This window comes from Betta splendens, chromosome 6, assembly GCF_900634795.4.
Source record: "Betta splendens chromosome 6, fBetSpl5.4, whole genome shotgun sequence".
Classification (NCBI taxonomy): Eukaryota; Metazoa; Chordata; class Actinopteri; order Anabantiformes; family Osphronemidae; genus Betta; species Betta splendens.
This window is the reverse complement of record NC_040886.2, coordinates 13,886,586-13,905,708: the sequence shown is the minus strand read 5'-3', so window position 1 is coordinate 13,905,708 and position 19,123 is coordinate 13,886,586. Positions and strand designations below refer to the sequence as shown.

General features: G+C 47.3%; 3 protein-coding genes across 3 annotated transcripts; 1 reads left to right on the top strand and 2 right to left on the bottom strand.

The window, feature by feature from the left end:
* Positions 1-130: 130 nt before the first annotated feature.
* Positions 131-5,889, top strand: LOC121202299 (centrosome-associated protein CEP250). The gene is made up of 24 exons (XM_055509836.1): positions 131-178; positions 457-497; positions 567-631; positions 739-1,012; positions 1,130-1,224; positions 1,309-1,429; positions 1,529-1,606; positions 1,687-1,812; positions 1,890-1,994; positions 2,080-2,142; positions 2,223-2,440; positions 2,523-2,721; positions 2,816-2,921; positions 3,049-3,082; positions 3,179-3,248; positions 3,318-3,391; positions 3,479-3,563; positions 3,639-3,711; positions 3,796-3,878; positions 3,960-4,058; positions 4,150-4,278; positions 4,365-4,715; positions 5,351-5,411; positions 5,685-5,889. Exons 2-24 carry the CDS (start codon positions 465-467, stop codon positions 5,870-5,872), a joined length of 2,730 nt encoding a protein of 909 aa, XP_055365811.1. The 5' UTR covers positions 131-178; positions 457-464; the 3' UTR covers positions 5,873-5,889.
* A 248-nt stretch (positions 5,890-6,137) lies between these two features.
* Positions 6,138-9,977, bottom strand: syt18b (synaptotagmin XVIIIb). Its single transcript, XM_029153444.3, has 5 exons — positions 8,892-9,977; positions 7,795-8,777; positions 7,345-7,489; positions 6,680-6,840; positions 6,138-6,597 (listed from the first exon to the last, which is right to left on the bottom strand). The coding sequence occupies exons 1-5, from the start codon at positions 9,034-9,036 to the stop codon at positions 6,424-6,426; spliced, it is 1,608 nt and encodes a 535-aa protein (XP_029009277.1). The 5' UTR covers positions 9,037-9,977; the 3' UTR covers positions 6,138-6,423.
* A 139-nt stretch (positions 9,978-10,116) lies between these two features.
* LOC114857202 (AT-rich interactive domain-containing protein 3B-like) lies at positions 10,117-17,980 on the bottom strand. The gene is made up of 9 exons (XM_029153443.3): positions 17,648-17,980; positions 16,532-17,143; positions 13,756-13,827; positions 13,588-13,660; positions 12,899-13,082; positions 12,573-12,823; positions 11,475-11,756; positions 11,306-11,395; positions 10,117-11,233 (listed from the first exon to the last, which is right to left on the bottom strand). Exons 1-9 carry the CDS (start codon positions 17,669-17,671, stop codon positions 11,097-11,099), a joined length of 1,725 nt encoding a protein of 574 aa, XP_029009276.1. The 5' UTR covers positions 17,672-17,980; the 3' UTR covers positions 10,117-11,096.
* Positions 17,981-19,123: the final 1,143 nt, after the last annotated feature.

Genomic DNA, 19,123 nt, shown 5'->3' with positions numbered 1-19,123 from the left:
TGAATGAGATCATTTGGAGACTATCCCAGTAGTGTTAGCACATGACACGCCTACCCTGCTGGGTCCTGTACACACACGTAACCATGGCTACTTAGTTCAAGTGCTATACAATGAATAGCTGGGAATCAAAGCTGCGTGCACAGGTGGACCCTGGACAGCAGAAGGGTTCCGCAGCAAGGTACGGTAGAAGTAAGGTCAATTCAGGAGGAGGGGGTATAATATATAAATATAGAAATAACATAATTCTGGAGTGGACATACACAACCTGCTAGGTGTTAAAACTAGCAATTTATCATTAAGCAACTACTGGAATATATGAAGACATGAGCTAAAAATATACACACACCTCTATGTGAAAATCCATCTGAGGAATGTAGCCTCTCCCATACAAAGGGAAGCAATAGCCTAGATCAAGCAAGACACTGGATGTTGACAGGAGACCTTCTTCTTTCACAGACTGCAACATGTGGGACAGCAAATACCGTCTTACAGCCCAGGTAAGATCTAGATGTTTTTTCATTGTTAAGGCAGAACAAATCAGCTGATGTGTAATGTCATTTTCGTAGAGATCAGCATGGTGCGGTATGGCCTCTGTCTCTGGGAATGGCTTTCTGTCCACAGTCAACACAAGGTTAAATAAACTCCTACACAACGTTTGAGAGACAGCAACATTACTTTACCTTCAAGTCATAGGTATATATGAGGTGTAATATGTTGTGGTTAAACTCTGTGTTTTAGCACATCTGGCAGCTCTGGCGGGTTCAGACAGGATGATCCAGGTTTAAGGCGATGGCAGTCGTTGTCCCATCTGGAGCCTGAGAGCTTTCATTCATCTCTGGGGTCTGAATTTAGAGGTTCCCGAGGTGAAGGTCAATATAGACAATCAGAAGTGGTGCAGTGGCTGCAGGATGCCCGTGAGCATTTGGACACACAGCTGGAATGTCTGAGGACCAGAGATGCACAGCTGAGCTACCACATGCCTTCTGCACAGGTGTCTGAAATGACGCACAGGGTAAGGGAGCTGTCGAGAGTAAACGGTGTACGAAATAATTCCTATTACTTTGACTTGCCCATTTTCCTGCCACTTGCCTATGCAATTATTATTAACTTGCACTGATGTGTAACTCAGCTGTCAGAAGCACTGAGCAGTCTTGAGCAGGAGACGGAGGCTGCTAATTTATCCCAGTTTGAAAAGAACCAAAAGTGCAGCGAGCTCCGGGAAAAGTAAGTGCAGCAAAACACAGAGAAAGAAAAATTGGTATGGCTGCTGAAAATGCTGACATTTCTCACGTTATGTTTCCTCCCAAGGGTCCTAAGGTTGGAGAAGGACATGATGCAGATGAGGCTGAGTTTGGACAGAGGCGGTGGCGGCCACGCGTCCGAAAAGAGTCCTGGAGTCAGCAGAAGTCATGACGACTCCAACAGACAGGTCTGTGCTTCATGAATCACAACAATGGAGCTGTGATTTAATTGGCTTATTGTTCTCTGTAGTTTCTTCATTACATGGTTTTACATGCATATTTTTAAGGAGAAGCAAAAGGCTGCCATAGACGCTGAAATAAGGGCAAGAAAACAAGACAAAGAGCAAAACCAGGGGTCTGCAGAGGTTAGTTTTAAAATGACTCAAGTGTTTAATCAAATGTAAAATGACACGTCAGGAAATTGTGCTGGTGTTTTTACCTCCAGACACAGAGAATGCTGTTGAATCAAATCGAGGAGCTGAAGCAGAGGCTCAGCCACGCCGTACAGAATCACTTTGAGGCACAAGAGCGGCTGACTGATGCTAACAATAAGATTAGTCAAGCATGCCTGGTCGGTTACTCATTCAATGTTCACATTCCCAACATGATAGAATTTGTAGCAGTCACTCTTTAAAACTTGTCTTCCAGGAGAAAGCTGTCTTGTCAACTCAGGTGCTGAAGCTGGAAGATAAAGTAAAAGACCTGAAGACCCAACTAACGGCGGCTCTGTCTGACAAACACAACCTGACCCAAGTATCATATTCATATAATTTTATGAAGTAATTATATTTTATGTTTTAGAAGTATTATTTAGTTTCTCTGCGTGTGCCATGTGTAGGAAAAAGAGACAGGATCAGAGAAAGCAGAGGTCCACAGTAACGGGTCTCATAATGACAAAGAGGTTGGAAGAAAGGCTGAAAGCTTAAAATAGATCTAACATAATTTCTACATCAAATGATCATGCTTTTGTTTTTACACAAGGTAAATGAAAAGCTGTCACATGAACTTGGAATCATCCAGAAGAAGCTGGCGATATTACAGAGTCAGCTCCAGGAGCGAACAGCTGAAAATGTCAAGAAGTCCACACGGATCAGAGACCTGGAGGCAGAAAAGTCTCAGCTGATCCAAGAAAAAGAGGAACTGATGAGCAAAATGAGTGAAAGTGAGCATGAGATGAAAGAGAGGTGCTGCCAGCTCAGGTGAGACAATACCAACACATGCTCTATGCACCTAGTTAAATGTAGTAATAGCTCTCTTTAAATGTTCAAATTATTTGTGCAGGGAATCTTTGGACGTCTTGCGAATGGAAAAACAGAAACTGCAGGATCAGTGTTTGTGTTTGGAGGCGAAACTTAAAAATGATGCAGTGAGAGTCCAAACCGTGGAGGAACTAAAAGCTGTGGCTTCGCATTGGACAGAGAAATGGCAGCAAGCGGCTTCAGCCCTGCAGACCCTCGAAGGGAGCAACTGCAGGAATGACGTAGGAACATCTGTGTTGGTTCGACTAGATGTCTGTTGCATGCATTCAAGTCAGTCCACGTGGGTGATGAGACTAAATGCTTTTTATGCGGAAGGAGTCTGATTTGTTGCTGACGGCTGAGCTTGAGGCACACAAACAGCAACTGGAGCTGGACAGAAGCCGGAGTCAGACCCCGCTGCACTCATTTCATAAGTATAAAGGTAACCGTGCATTCAATTCTGTCTGCAGATCCGCTCGGCTACCGTAGATTAATAAAATTCTGTGCCCCAGATGATATTTTATATAATTTTATTCTTCACACGAGTCAAACCAATGTAATGTTTGCAGCTGGTGAGGCTCAGGACAAGAACACACAGACGGAGTGAGTGGGTTGTGATGAGATTTTCATTTTCAAAATGCTTCATCAGCAAATGCTCAAAATGAAATTCTGTTATCTGTGTCTCTGTCCACTCATCAGCTTATCAGAATCCTCTTTGTCATGGGAGTCACCACCAGATCACCAGAGCAGCCACAACAAATACACTCAGGTGACAATGAACACTCAACATGTGACAGTAAGTTGTAGAACGTTAACTCTCCTCCTGTGTGATTAACAGGTGTTCATGGAAAACCCTGAGCTCCAATGGTTAAAGGTGGAACTTGCAGAAAAAGAGAAACTGCTGAAGGAAAAGTATGTTTTATTTATAAACTAATACATTGCTTTAAAACTGGAAAGTGATTATGAGACATTTGAATCTTTCAATCGGTATTGTTTTAGGACAGAAGCATTGATGAGTTTAGAAACGCTGAGAGAGACGGAAAAAAACGAGGCTCGAATCAGGATCTGTGCTTTGGAGCTCCAGGTACGTCTGCGGTTTTAACCACCTGTGGAGCAGCAGCTGTGGTGAGGGAGCAACTAATGACATTTCTCATTAAAGGTCGGGGAAAAGACCTCTAAAGAGCTTCATGATGATGTTTGGACCACGGACTCGCTGAAGGCCCAGCTAGAAGGTACGAGCGTCGTCTGGCAAAGGCTCGTGTTGGTAACATATGAGCGGTCCTCACTGTCTGTCCCGACATACTGCATGCTTTCAGAGAGCAGGAGGAGGATGAGCCAGCTGCAGCAGGAAAAAATGCTGGCGGTCCAAAGGCTTCAGACCCTTCAACAGATTTACCAGGTAAAGATTAAAAAGACAGCACCTGTGAAGATGAAATCTAAGACGAATTATTACTTTAAGTGATAGATTCTTTATCCACAGATCAAAGCTGAAAAACAATCTCTCGAAGGCAGTAAAGAAAAACCTTCATGTCCTGCAGGTCTTGAAACTGACCAGCAGAGGAGGATGATCAACGAGCAGGTAATTCTGCACAGCACATTTATCATCATCATCATCATCATCATGCTGTCATAGCAACTGGTAGTTAAACTGTCCAAACTTATATTCTTAGTTAAAGAATCTGTTTAAAGAACGAGAAGAAAAAAAAGCAGGAAAGATCGACAATGCGGCAGCAGCAGCAGCAACTCAGACTGACTCTTTCTCACATCAAGACCAAACCTACACACCTAAAGCCGTGAGAGTAAGCTCCTCTCCTCCAGAGCAAAATCCACTGATACAGACTTTAGCAGCTACATCAATATTAACATGCATCTGCTCTTTATTCAGACTCCTGTGGACAGGTGGAGCTGGCAGCTGAGCTCTGGTCTGATGCCTGTGTACGAGGAGGACGAGGAGAGCGATGAGCTGCCGGGAGCAGAGGAGGAAGAGCCGGGAGCGGAGGAGGAAGAGCCGGGAGCAGAGGAGGAAGAGCCGGGAGCAGAGGAGGAAGAGCCGGGAGCAGAGGAGGAAGAGCCGGGAGCAGAGGAGGAAGAGCCGGGAGCGGAGGAGGAAGAGCCGGGAGCGGAGGAGGAAGAGCCGGGAGCAGAGGAGGAAGAGCCGGGAGCGGAGGAGGAAGAGCCGGGAGCAGAGGAGGAAGAGCCGGGAGCAGAGGAAAGCCTCCACAACCAGAGACCCGAGGTTGTAAATACTTAAATCACGTAGTGTGAAATGTCATCAAGTTAAGGCCCATGAGGACTGACCTCCAGCAGGCAGTGCTTACACGCCATGCGCTCAGCGAGTCCATACGTTCTGCCAGAGCATCAGCCTAATGATTAAAGCATCGACGTAAAGCCTCCAGCCAAGACCCCACTCAAAGCACCATCTATATTTGACCGCATGCCAGATATTTTATAAACGATATATCTGCAAACGCAAACTAATATCATTAATGTCATAATCACATCCCACAGATTATATCATGACATTAATAGCGACAGCCACATTCATTAATTACATATAAACACGTATGTGCTAATCCCGGCTTGTGCTGTCGTCAAAGGGCACAGAGCACATGGCAGCCGGCCCGGCTCCATATAACCACGGCAGCCGCCATAATCTCCCACATTCTGTAAACTACTGGTAAACATCTGTCTCAGCCACACAGAGACGCGCAGTCAATAAATCTGGATGTTACATTTAAAAAGACAAGTGTGAGTCTGGCACGTTCGGAACTAGATATGGATTTGGTAGAATTCAATGGGGGAACTCCACGTACGATGTAGGTGCACAGGATGAGGAGGGTAAAGGTCTGAATCGACTCTCTTCTCCACCAGACGTCAGCTGTGAGAGCAGCACACGGCACTTTGACGGCAAACAGTGGGAATCGGCCACAAGGTGACGTGCATGAAGCTGTGTAGTGTAGTTGTCCTGTGTGTTGTTAAGCTACAGCATTTCTGCCTCCACTCAAACAGGAACTCATCCTGCAAATATGTCGCACCAAAATCTAGTTCATTAACATTATTCATCACGGCTGGTTAAGTTCCTGGTTTGAATTAGTCATTCTTTATACCTTTGCGTTCCAGCTGCTGCATGTGTAGAACATTTATAGATTCAACAGTCTGACATATCACTTGTGTTTTATGATTCCGTTGTATTCTGTTCCTAAAGATTCAAGGTTCAAGCAGCGGATCCAGCATCTAGACGCCACTGGAGAACGAGCGTCTCAGTCTAGTAATGCTGACCTGGGCTCAGATGAGTTGGACCTGCAGTGGGAGCCTCGCTTCCTCTGTCCTGATGGAGTGTTTCTGGCCCAACGTGTCGAGGCCTGCAGCCCCGATGGCGATGACGACAAATGAAGCCTCCTGCACTGGACTGGAACTGGACCGTTGTATTGCACGGCTGCAGTGTGGTGTGACACCTTCTTGGTGTGATGCGAGCATTGTATGTTTTATAGCGCAGTTTAAGAGTGATTAAAAGTCCAACAGCAGCATTTTATTATTGCCAATAAAGTTCAACAAGCTTACAGAAGCAAAAGTGTGTTTATTTTACGACGTGAGAGAATTTCATATGGTTTTTACATTGCATACAGGTCCTTTACATCCCTGTGTATCACATGGTACATCAGAATAAATGACGACAAATCTGTGATATATCAAATAAAGGGTATTTTAGTCACAAAGACCAAATGAGAAACTCTTCATTTGCATTTAATTTAATTAAGACTCTGTGACATCCCCTTAGAGCGTGTAACATGGCTCTGACCCCTCACTGTTCTACATTGTGCATTTACAGTACTTTACTCACAGGTTGACAAAGTGACATAAAGGCCATGCTTTATAACTTTATTGCTTAGAGAGGTGTCAGTAAACTCAATAAGTCACATCAGCATCACTTGCGTTCAACCCGTTCACACGGCGTTTCCAGCGTAGGAGTCAGAACTCTGCTGTGGTTCTGGCTGAAGCGTGTGCCATCGCACCTGCTCCCCCTGCAGACTGCACGTGTCCCTCCAGTGAGCGCGACCCGCATCTGCAGCTTCTGCTCCGACCACGACTCGACCGAGAACCTGATCTCTGCAAATGTCCTGATGCACAAAGGGAGAGTCAACAATGAGCTCTTTGCGTTTGACTTCGTGCTCTCTCCTTCAATTGTGAGCCTCTCTTTACCTGCACAACTATAAATTCCATCATGAGCTGCAGCTGACTGATGTTTCCCTCAGGCACGTCAAACAGGAAAGAAGTATTCAACACGGCACTGGATCCTCCTTTAGTTTGTCTGCGGCTGATCACAGCTCCATCATGGTGCAGATTGATCACCACGTTGTAATCTGTACAACAAAACCTACAATTAGAACCCGTAATAATAATCTCCCTGCAGACACAATCCGGCCTCATCTATGACTGCGAATATGTTTAAACACTCACGCAACCTGATATAAAACAAAGAGATCGTATGTGATATACTGAACATGAAACAGACACCATGAAATCTAATGGGCTGTCTGCAACAAAGAATAATGCCCAGACAAGCTAATGCAAGCCAAGATTAGATCCGTCAGCTCAGAGATCCAGAGGAAATTGCAACATTTTCCTGAGGACTGCGAATAGTAAAGGATTAAACTACAATGTCATTTAAAAAAAGGGATGATCTCCTGCTGCATTCGTGTCCCGCAAGACATCATTTAATCCCCTAAACATTAAAAGCGACCATAGAGAATTACTTCACCGCAGCCCCTGAAAGAGAGAAGCTAGCTGTGTGTGGCCGCTTACATAAAGCCCGCGTTTCTACAGCGCTCCTGCTAAACATTTGGACGGATCAGCTTTGGTTTCACCTGCTCCTGCTGACGCGTGGACCAGCTCGTCCAAGTTAGCGACTCTGATGATGGCGGCCTTTATGCGGCGAGCCAGAGCCTGATAGTGAAGCAAAACGAGGATCTGTGGAGGACAGCGACGGCCCCCGTCGTCTGGGACCGGACCCTGCAGTCGAAGGGCGAAGGTTCAGAGAACGGAGAGGAAAATGGAGCAAGCAGATTATCGATCATCACCTCCCATGAAGTCTTAAACATGACGTTTGCTTTAAATTCAGCTGCTGACAGCCTCATACTATAACCCTGTGGACGGCTGGGCACAGCTTACAACTCTGTGGCCTCACATCCATCATAACCCAGGCTCTCTGAGGGAAGGATCAGTCCGAACGGTTCTCACGCGTCTATGATTATCCAGCCATATCATCCCCGTCCTAAAACGTAGTCGAGTGCTCGCAAACATGATGTGAAACCCACCTTTCTTGGCGCCCCTGTGTTCGTGCTGAGCTCCTGCAGGACGTGAAAGCAACGCTCCGCGAGCCAGTCTCTTCCTCCGCAGTCGGCCTCCGCTTCCCCCAGTGCAGCGCCTCCGGGGCCGTTTGGCTCGCGGGCGTGCACGGCTATTTTGAGCGTGCACCTCTGGAGCTCCTCCACAGAGCTCACCTTCAGCGCCAGCCCCAGGCTGCCGGCCTCGCGGCCGGGGTCCCCCCGAGCACAGGCCTGAGTGGGGCGGGGGTGCAGCGGGGGCAGGCTGCCCAGCACCCACAGGTCCTCCAGCGTGTGAGGGGTCCCGCTCACGCTGAGCACAGTCACTGTCAGGACCTGCTGCTCTGGAGCGAAGCCCATAATGAGATGGAGGCAAGGCTTTGGTGGCGGCGCCCGCCTGCAGCCGGCGCCGGAGCCGTACGTCAGGGGAGTCAGTGGAACTGGCTCCTCCGACATGGAGGCAGACACGGCCGTGAGGCGGCTGTGTTCGTTGCAGGACGCTCTGTCGCCAGCGATGGTGCAGCGCCTCTGCAGGGCCGCGCGCGTCTTGGAGAACAGTCCCAGTGTGGGAAGCGCGAGCCGGGAGGCGTGGCCGGCACCTATTGGTTTGTAGAGAGGCGACGTGAGCGGTGGCGTGCTGAGGCGGCGCAGGGAGAAGCTGATCCTCGACCGGTCCCTGCGGTTGGAGGCGCCGGGAGGCTGAGCGGTGAATTCGAGCTCTGAAGGGCCAGGGCTGGTGAATGTGGAGGGATACTCCACTAAATCCTCCTCCTGTTGCTGCCTCTTGGCCGCCGTGGCCGAGGGAGGCGGGTCCTGAGCGAAGGTCACAGGTTCAGGAGGAGCTGCTGCTGACGTCACGGGATGTTTGTTCTCCACCGCGCAAATCTGACTTTTCCTCCAACACAGGACGCATCCCAGCATCAAGGAGAGACAAAAGACGATCAGTCCAACTAGAAGAAGAACCTGGAGGTGAACTGCAGACACAAGAAAATAATAAAACGTCAGTTCACCCTCATTTAATTTATAGCACACAACTCAACAATGTACTTATGGATGTGCATGAATTAGTTTATTTATGAGAACCATACCTTCCAGGTGTTTGGTGAAAAGAACCTGCACCAGAAGCCAGAAGAAGAGTATAACCATGATGCCCTCGATCATGCCCTTACAGCAGAAGAGCAGCACCGACTGCCACACAGGCTGATCTGGATACTCGTCGTCATGGTGAGGCATGGCGCGCCCACGTTCCTAAACCAACATCCACAGACGTGCAATGGTTCCCGCGCTGGAGCTCATCCGCTGTAAATACATTCAGGCGTTCAGCCCTGGAGATCTCCCGGTGAACTCTCTTCTACGGACCACACAAATCCATCGCTCCGGACAAAGCAAGGCACAAAAACATCTGTAACCCATTACATCATCTGGGAGATTTAGAACCAGAAGTTTCACGTCTGTGCAGCCAAACAGGCAACGGCAGCCGCACAAGATGCCATGAAAGGGATTAAAGGATTTCTCAAACATGAAGGGAATCCTCCCGCAGGTTGTAGTCGAGCAGTCTGGAGGAGCTGCGGGTTCTTCCCTGGTGGACGGTGGAAACGCTCCCGATTCCAAAATGATCTACACTGCAGCAGGACGTTCCAGGCACCCTCCCAGGTCAGTAGTGTCCTCATCTGCAGAGTGACATGACTGGTATTAGTTCTCCCTAATACTTGTGGGGGGGGGGCGTGGGCGGAGATGTCATCTGATAATACTCTTCCAGCTTGTATAGTGAATGTCATGTGCACCAGTCACATCCACAAGGCGGGACGGAAAAATCTACACAAAATAAATCATTAGGATTTGAATCCTGATGTAACTAAGCTGCTCGCCCACAACATGAATCAGCTGAGTTTTAAGTCACCGCATCACCTTTCGCACATATAGGCATTGTCACTACAGTGTGCACATAGCATATTTCTCGGACACAGTTCCAGCAGGGTTCAATACAGAATAACCACGGCAACAGCAACGTGTCCCTCCCCCACCCTCAGCCTCCATCCCATGAGCTCTTCATTAGCGGAGTGTGTCGCTGGTCTGTTTCACAGCAGCAATCAGAAATTAACCCTCGATGCACCAGTCCCTCACTGCACACGTTCACATCACACAGTTTCATTGAACTAACAGAGAGCAGTGCACAAATTCAGTTGACGCACAAATGGCTTGATTACAGGTTGTCTGGAGTCTGAGATGGAGGTGAAACTTGTTGGACAAAATTCTCTCGCAGCAAATCTTCACGTTCATTATGGATTTGTTCAAACAAAAACACAAGCGCCGTTCATAAGATTGTTTTATTCCCCATGGCCCCATGGTCCATGAAATACATTAATCTAAGATGCAGAGTTTAACACCAACCTTTTTTGCACTTGTCAAGTTCACAGTGATGATTGTTTGCAATGATACGTCTACCTGATTGTCCACATACAGTGTTTCAGCAGATGGTTAAGTCTCCACATTGGCTTTGCATATTTATCTAGAAGAGTGAGGTAGCACTGTTTCAGTGTTCTCTTGTCAAAAGCATAAGGTCATTAGCGTTACATTCTCTGTGTTTATACAAAGACAACACAGCAAATTATTGTAAGATACAGTATAACAGTCATGGGTCCAGAGAACTTTCCTGAGTCCAGAAGAAACAACTACCGACACAAGAAGCCTCTCGAGGTAAATGTCTCACTTCCATCCTACATATGGCTCCAAGCAGAAACCTTGTTTCTCACATTTTACTTGATTCACAGCTGACACAAGCTAAATGTTTTTAAGGCCAGATGATTAAATAAAAAAACAATAAAAACACTACACTAAATGTAAAAAATAAAAATGAACCAACAGCAAAAACAGACCATTTCTAGAAAAAATGATGATCTACACAATCCCTGAAAGCCGCTCATAAAATGATTAACTATGAGCCAACATTTACTATCACGAAAAGAAAAACTGCATCAGCAGCAAATGTCACCGACAACGGAAAAAAAACAACTGCATTGGTCTCAATGTGCCTGTTTCTGCCTCCAAGACACTAAAGAACAAATGTTTTAAAGCCTCTAAAGCATGAACGTGATGACATGCGACACACAGGCACTAAGACAAACTGAGGCCGGACTCTCTGTTATAGTTAGTTTGGAAAACATCCTCCATAAAAGATTCAAAGCACATTACACGCTCCGATCCAAGAAAAAAAGCTAACAGTGTCAGTTGCAGCAGATTTGTCCATATAGGTCTTCTCTGACTGGAGTTAAATGATTTGACTTGGAATGGTCTCAGTTGGGTCCCTTTGAGGAGGTGGAGGACGAGGAGGTAGGACTGTGTGAGGACAGGGCGCTGAAGCCACTCGTCCCCGCCATGGTCACGGCCTGCGACACCACGGGAGCGGCGGCCTTCTGGGCAAACAGCGTTCCTGCAGGACGACAGCCACAGCGGTTCAGTGTCAGAAACTCAACCCGAAATCTGTTCCTGTTCCACCACTTACCAGAGTAAATGGTGCCGTTGATCTCCACAGATATACTGATGCTGGCGGTTCCGTTGGTGGAGATACTCAGGGACAAATCCTGTTTGCTTTCTGTGGGAAAACCATAAAAACCCACAGTCACTTCCTCGCAGACACGACGGACGGCACCTGTAGCGTCAACGCAGCCCACCGTGCCCGTTGTTCAGCTTGAGGCTCATGGGGTTGAACTGGGAGGCCATGGCCAGGAGGTTCTGCTGCAGGGCCTGCTGCATGAGCCGCTGCTGCTCCTCCGCCAGGCGCGCCATCTTCTTCTCCGGCCCGTCGGCTGCAGCGCCGCCCGCTCCTCGCTCCAGTCTCTCTTTGAGATGCTCTAATGTGGCAGCTTGTGCCAGCTGCTGCTGCTGCTGCTGCTGCTGCCCCAGGGTCAGAGCCATGGGCAGCCGGCTGGGTAACACCGGCATGGTCATGTCATCTGGTCGGAGGAGGCGCGATTGAAAAGTATGTTAATATAATGTTAACAGAGTTACCTGCAACATCCTGTTTTCAACAAATGTCCCATTGTAGGACACGTCCCCTTGTGTTTACACAGAATCATTCCTCCCTGTCCTGAGTGGCTCCGCACCAGGGTCCAGAGGTGGCTCTGGTTCGAGAGGCTCTCACGGAGCATCTGTTTGAGCGATATAAATGTCGTCTTTAGGCCGCTTTAGCGTTCACGGCCCGTCTGTGCATCCCGTTTTCATGCAGTTTATCCCTGATAACCTTGGGGCGACCGCGACGCTTAATCCAGCTTTTGTTCTAAAGGTGGTCAATCCAGGTTCACCAGTAGGCCTGGCAGCTTTCCAGCCACCACCTGACCTCTCCAGCTCCTCTGCATACGTTGCGTTCCCCTTCTGCACGTTGCATACGTCGGCAGAGAGCGCTGGGGTGCAGGGGGGACCAGCTGTTTGGATCCTGGCAGCGGTGGCAAGGCCATCGCCACGCCTTACCCGCGATTAGTGGATATAGGAGAGGAGCTCAACCTCTTGGGATCGGCTAAGAAGGTCTAGAACCGAGGACACATCTGGTCTGGCATTTGCAGGCTTTCGGTTGGATGTGACCTTCCTGAGCCTTTTTAATCAGTTAGTCTCAAGGTGGTTACGGCTTTGACACAGTGGACGCCGGGAGCCCCCACAGTCTGACCTGCTGCCCACAGTTAAGACTCTGGGAGGTGCTGACGTCAGGCTGGGAGTCACCCGGCTGAGAAACACTAGAAATCAGGGTTATTATTATGCCACAGACAGGGTCATACCTATGTTTCTCTTCAGGCTGGGACTGGGAGACTTATTGAGGCCGTTATGTCCGGTGGGGTTGGTTTGCACCGTGGGGGAGGAGAGGAGCGCGTGGGGGGTGGCGCTGGGCGAGGGCGAGTACCGGTACAGGCTGTTGGTGTAGCTCGCGCGTCGACCCTCTCGGCGGTTACTGTCGATGGCGGCTTTCAGCTCCACGGGAGAACTCAGCCCCTTCTTCTCGCACTCAAACGGGTACAAGTACTTCATATACCTACGAGGGAAAGGGGCATCACACATGGGCGGCGGTGCGGCTTGGAGTCATTGGACCTTCCTGTGAGACACCTACTGTGTGCGGAGGGTAAAGGCTGCGCTGGTGATGGATGTGGGGAGGTTGAGACCTTTGGTGATTTCCCTCCAGATCTTCTTGTTAATGACCTCCACCAAGCCTCCCTTGTCCGTCACCAGTCTGTACAGCCTGTACAGGTCCAGCACCTGCTTCGCCATGATGGGGATTCGGTTCACCGGAGTTCCTATAAAAATAAAATAAAAAAAGTAAGAGGACACAGACAAAATGTTGGTGTTCTGTAACAGGATTTGACATGTTTATTCTCTGAGAACGCGTCTAAATGAGAGGCGTTTCACATGGAAGGGGGTGGGTATTATTCCGTAACAGCAGCTGTGTTTCGCTGCATTGATTGGCGCTCGGGGGGGAGGGGGTTGATTTCTAAAGCAGGAAGTGCTTGCCAGTCACCGCGCTGACAGCTGACCCAGCCAATCCTGATTTGGAAGGAAGCCAATTAATGAGGAAGGCTCAAAAGCAATTGTAGAAATAAGATTAGGTTAGCTTAGTGCCACACACACTCATGGCCATGACCTTTGCCCACATGAGTAAAGATTTGTGATGTGTCCATCTGCAATTGAGATTTGTTCTCACTGGGCCAAACTAATGTCAGTGACACCATGTTGCATTGAAAGTACATTAAAAGGGTTCATTACGCTACCTTAAGGTTTGTTTGTTTGTTTTTTTAAACTCACCTCGTTTTTGCATGAATACAAAGAGTTCATCAAGAAAGTCCTTCCGCTGTGGATCATTATCGAGTTCGTAAAGCTGCAAATTAAAACAACACCGTCAGCAACAAACCGGTCGACCGTTAGCCCGTCATGGCTTTTGTCTGTTTATATAAATTAGACAAATGTGCTGACCTTAGCAAAGTCCCTGGATGTTTCTCCTTTTACCTTTCCACCGTCATTCTCCTCAGCCCAGACTGAACTTCTCTGTAGAGAAACATCAGTTAGCAGAGTGTCGTCCACATTTGTCTGCTGTAAGTCATGACATTAATGAGGACAGTGTGACCAGCAAAACATGTCACCACCCACCATGACCCAATAATAAAAGGAGAATTATTGTTTATATTAATAGTAGACTGCATAACCCTCTAGGAGCAGAGTCCATGTCAGAGCTGGTGAACGGAGCTGCTTTCGTTTACTTACTGTTCCTCCATCACCTCCCACTTTGTTGTGAGTTCGGGGGAGTGTGTGCAGCGTTCCTATTATGGTGACATGCCTGCATTGCTTGAGCGTATGAACATTAGAACGACTGGTAGGAAACCATGGCAGCGGTTTCCGGTTTCGAGTCACTTCATGCTGTTTTATATTGAAACAAGGACTGAGTATTTTAGACAAAAAACAAGCTTTTGTTTATTTTGCTTCAATTCTCACGCTTGCAACTGATCCAAATAGTGGAGTGCTTGTGTCCTCCTGGGTTATTCCCCTTTAAAAAAATCGAAACGCATCAGTTTGCACAGACTTGAGGAAAACCTGCTGCTTTACTGACTCCATCTATGCCTTTAAAATACACAGCGTTCCCATCTGTACCCAAACAGTCCTGCCCAAATTTAAACAGGATGTTTTCTCATACCAATACCTACAGAGGCGTGGCTGTCTGCTTTCTCTCCATCCATCCTGTGTTCAGTTTTGATTATTTTTATTCCTGTTTTAGCTGCTGCACTGGTATAAATGAATGCATCCGCTCTGCTCGTGTGGTGGTCAAGTTGTTGACACATCTAATGGCTTCAGCTTAGAGTTTCTAATAAAGGATTTCAACTCCCTGTAGAAGGCCTATTGATGTGAAGGCAGATAAACATCCCAGTCTTTTCACCATCACATGGAAATAAAACCCTTCCCCCGCTTATTGATTAGCGAGTGAGACCCACTGTGGATCTATTAACAAAGAGCTTTCAGTTAATTGCTCACATAGCTTTCACACATCCAGCCCTGGGAATCCTGATAGCATTCAGCTTTAGGCCAGGAAAAGGCTCTCCTTTGTTTTGTTAAAAAAAGGCCCAGTTTTTATTGGGCTTTTAGATTTGCAGGAGAATGCGGTCGACTATAAAAGTAGCACTTCTATGGAAGTAAGTTTGTTTACGACCACTTGAGATAAAAACAGACTTGAAATGTTTCATTAAAACACTCAAACATGTACAGTCACGAAGAACTAGCTCTTATAAATGACTTAATTGAAAGTATCACGGTGCAGCACAGCACGAGTGAAATCCTATCCCCCGTAACCGCAGGGGTCACCGGATTTCAATCCAGATCAAATTATTCGGCCCTTAGTCACCGACATGTCAATATCATTCATGCAGCGTCGTGCTGTGTTGGGACCGGCTCTTTGGCCCTGCCTATGCCACATCAGCCGTCTGAGGCCTGTACAGCAAGGCCACAACCAGGCACAGATGCTGGCGAGTCACAGAAACCCAAAGAATGAACATCAAGTACTTTAAATGGTGACAGACTGAGCCACAGGACAACTGGATACTAATAAAAACTGCAAAGCTGAGGACTTAAACTCTCACTACAGCAGTCATACAGCGTATTGATCGACGTGCAGCTGAATTAAGAGCCCGTTTAATGTTGCCAAGCAACAGCTAAATTATGCAAAACCATCCAGTGAGCAACAGCTGCATCAGCAGTTAATCTTCTGGTCTGATTGAGATTGTATGAAAAGGCCAGAGAACATTTATAAATATTTATATGAATTAACTCCATAATTGTCGTGTGTAGCTTTTACGATATGCTAGAAACCAAAAGGGGCAAAAAAGAAACATGGGGGAATGGGAGATATCTGTAAATAATGAACAAGATGTGTGTTAAAGTCCCGATAACAAGTACCATGAGGCCATTTTGTACGCTGAAACTACAGCAAGTAAACTTTATGGGTCACTGCCTGCTGGTATGCTGTGAGGCACCAACTGCCCCTGTGCCCACAGGCCTCATTAATCATATGTATTGTAGTGAAGGGGGGCCTTTGAGGGAAACATACACACAGCAACCAATCAAAACAGCCCACATACAATAAAAGACAGATCATTTCCTGTAAGAGGTGAAACACAGAACCGTGATCATAAATACTGGCTAAGGATCCTCTGCTTTAAACGTCTTAGAGAGCATTTAAATGAGACCTGACTGATACAATGAGGAAAATCTCCCCCACCCGAACCTACGTTTCTTTCCAGTAGTTAATCCTCGAAGCCAGCGCTGTCCATAAATACAGGCTGGAGGCTAATTCATTAGCCCTCTGCTCTCGTTTCAGCGCCATCACCGTCAGGCCTGAATCTGTGGTTTTAAACACTTGGACTGGACCACGGCCAAGACCAATTAGCTCAGTTGGTGGCAAGAATGTGTTTTCAACAGTGTGAGACATGAGATGAAGTCTGGCAGAAGCAAAGCTCGGTGACCTGGCCAGTGGTTAAACATTTAAAGCTTGCCAAAGGGGTCCTTTCTCCACATGTGGAGTCAAGTCAAACTAAAGCGCAGGGTCACAGATGTTTATTGGGATCTCAGGTTCTGGCCCCTTGAAAGCGGAGACGGAACCATAACAGATGTGCCAAGGGAGACTTAATTGTTGTATGTTTTATAAGGGGAAGCATTTCAAAATTAACTCATCGGAGCATAAAGGCCTCGGCTGGAGAGGACTTACTTGCTTTAGGGGTTCATCACAGCCCCAGTCAGGAAAGCTGTTGGACGAGGTGAAGGCACGTTGGCCTGCAGAACACAGCAGGTCTCTCTCCTCCTGCTCCTGTTTTATTTCTGGCGGGGAGGTTTCGGACATTTGTTTCACACCAGGTGGCTGAAATGGATAAGGAGGGAGGGGAAAACCTGAAACCTGCTGGAGCCCAGGCTTCTTCTGCTGCCGATGGATGCCGTTTTCTTCCTCCGTCTCCTCCTCCTCCTCCTCATCCACCTCATCGTTCTCCACCATCTCCTCCTGCTCCTCGTCATCCGAGTCTTCGTCCTCCTCGCCTGGGCCCATTCTGCCAAGATGGTGTCCCAGGAGCTTTGGAATGGATGGGAACGCGGGTCCATCTGCCCTGCCGAACAGCCTAGCGTCCAGCTTGGAGCCGGCGGCTCTGGCTGCAGCAGCGTGCTGCGCGAACAGCAGCTGAGCCTGAAGGAGGTGTTTCTCCTGCAGGTTCATCTCCAGCTTGGCTTCCTGTTGTCTCTGCAGCTGCTCCATCACGGCCTCCAGCTTCACCCCAGCAGGACTGAACTGAGGGCACCCAGCTGAAATGCCCTCGTCAGAGATGTTTGACTACAGGCAAAAGACAGAGTTAAAATAACCACTTCAAGAAAAATTACATAAATTACTTAATTATAGTAAAGCTGGGTTCGGTTATGATACAGCCAATTATTTAGAATTATAAATACGCTTTTACGAAATAAAAGTTTCCAAACAGTTCGCCTCAGAAAACATATTAAAACAAAGCTTAATGGTTTGGGATAATGATTAACAAATGAGTCAATTCCCTTCAGAATAAATTAGTAGCAGGACACAATGTTCCACGCTTGATTGTCTGCGGCCTCGGGTTCTGAAAAGCTGCTTAAATATGACGGGACCTGTTGGACCGCTTCGGTTTTGTTCGGCGTCACAAACGCTAAATCCGCGTCCTTTCACGGCGTGGAGGCGCCGAACTACAACGTCTGCGCCTTCGCCCGAAGCCGCAACTTCACGCAGAAGCCCCGCCGCGTCCAACGTCGTCGGGAACACGCGTCGTTCGCTTTGTAACAAACACGAGCGCGAGCCGTCGACACTCACCGTCTGCGCCTTGGAGTAATCCATCACCGCCGCCGGCTCGTGTCTAGTTTCCCGTCCGTCCGCCGTCGGACATAAATCGCATTGCACGAGCAGGTCTTCCTGCAAACTTGAGACCAAGCGTGATTTAAGGAGCGGAGCCGCGAGGGGGCCGGGGTTATCGGAGCTGGAGGAGGGGTGAGCTGCTCCTCACCTCCCTGGTCGCCGCGCATGGAAACTCAAACATCTCCGGCTGTCGGATTGTGTGGCCGACACCCCCAACTTGGATGAATGAAAGGCCCGCCCCGCGCGTAAAAGCGCGTGAAGTGGCTTTGCGTCTCCAGCACCTCGGTGAATGGTATCGCGCACGTGTGTGCGTTTACACACAAAAGGCATGTTTTAATGCGCCGCTCGGCGACCTCCACACCCGCACAATACGGTTTTAAACTGACACTGGTTGTTTCCCATTTAATCATTTCAGTGAATCCCCACGTTTGTATCGCTCACTTATTAAACAGGAAACATTCCGTGGGTTTCTGTCAATTAGCATATACTTTTATTTGTGTCCGTGTTCACTGAATCACTGGCTGGTGAACTTAAGCTTTCCTTATAATAAATCACTGCATTTCGGAACCTTCTCGTGTGTCCTTTGGCTGGTGATGCCCTTCGCATGTCCACTAAAGTTTTGATAAATAACAGAAAATACTGGTGAAGGATGCTCTGAAATAGAGCTGAGATTAATTACGCAACGTAGGTTTTTGACAAAACAACCTTATGCTTTTTATACTTTAATCACATCTTGGTCTGCTGAGTGACAATGATGTACAACTATAATGTATATTAAATATAATATCAATACAGATGTGAGAGAAATTTGACAGAAGTCATCAGTTTCCCCCTTTAACAGCTAAAGCAACACAGCCACAGGTTAATAGGAGGTGAAGCTACACTGAGTGTGTAACATACTGTCACACTTAGGTGAGAGGAAATTAGTTAAACAGTTTAAGTCGAGTCTCTGTTTACAGGTAATGTAACCAATGCGAACCACACAACCCCTGCTGCCAAACTCAACATGTTCCAGCTCAACTAAAAATTGCATTTTAGCTCCCTGTGAAAAAAGGTTATATGTTCAGATGAGGCACAGACTGAGATGTTTGGTCATAGTAGGCAGAGGTATGTGTATGTGCAAAAGCACATGACAGAATAAAGGAGAGTTACCCCTGGACAATGACCCCAGACATAAATCAGTTAATTTTAGATCAAAGAAAGCTGGATTTTGGAATGACATGCAACCGAATAAGAAGCGTGCTCAATAACAATGTTGACTCTGTGTTGAGTTCAGAAAAACTCCAAAAGAAAAAAGGTCACAACTGCAGGAACATTCAAATATTTTGAAATCATACAGCTGATAATCATAAAGCTAAGATTCAACTGTACTGAAATATTACTATTCTGCTTTTAGCAACTCTAAATCCTACAAATGAGTTAAATTATTTGTAA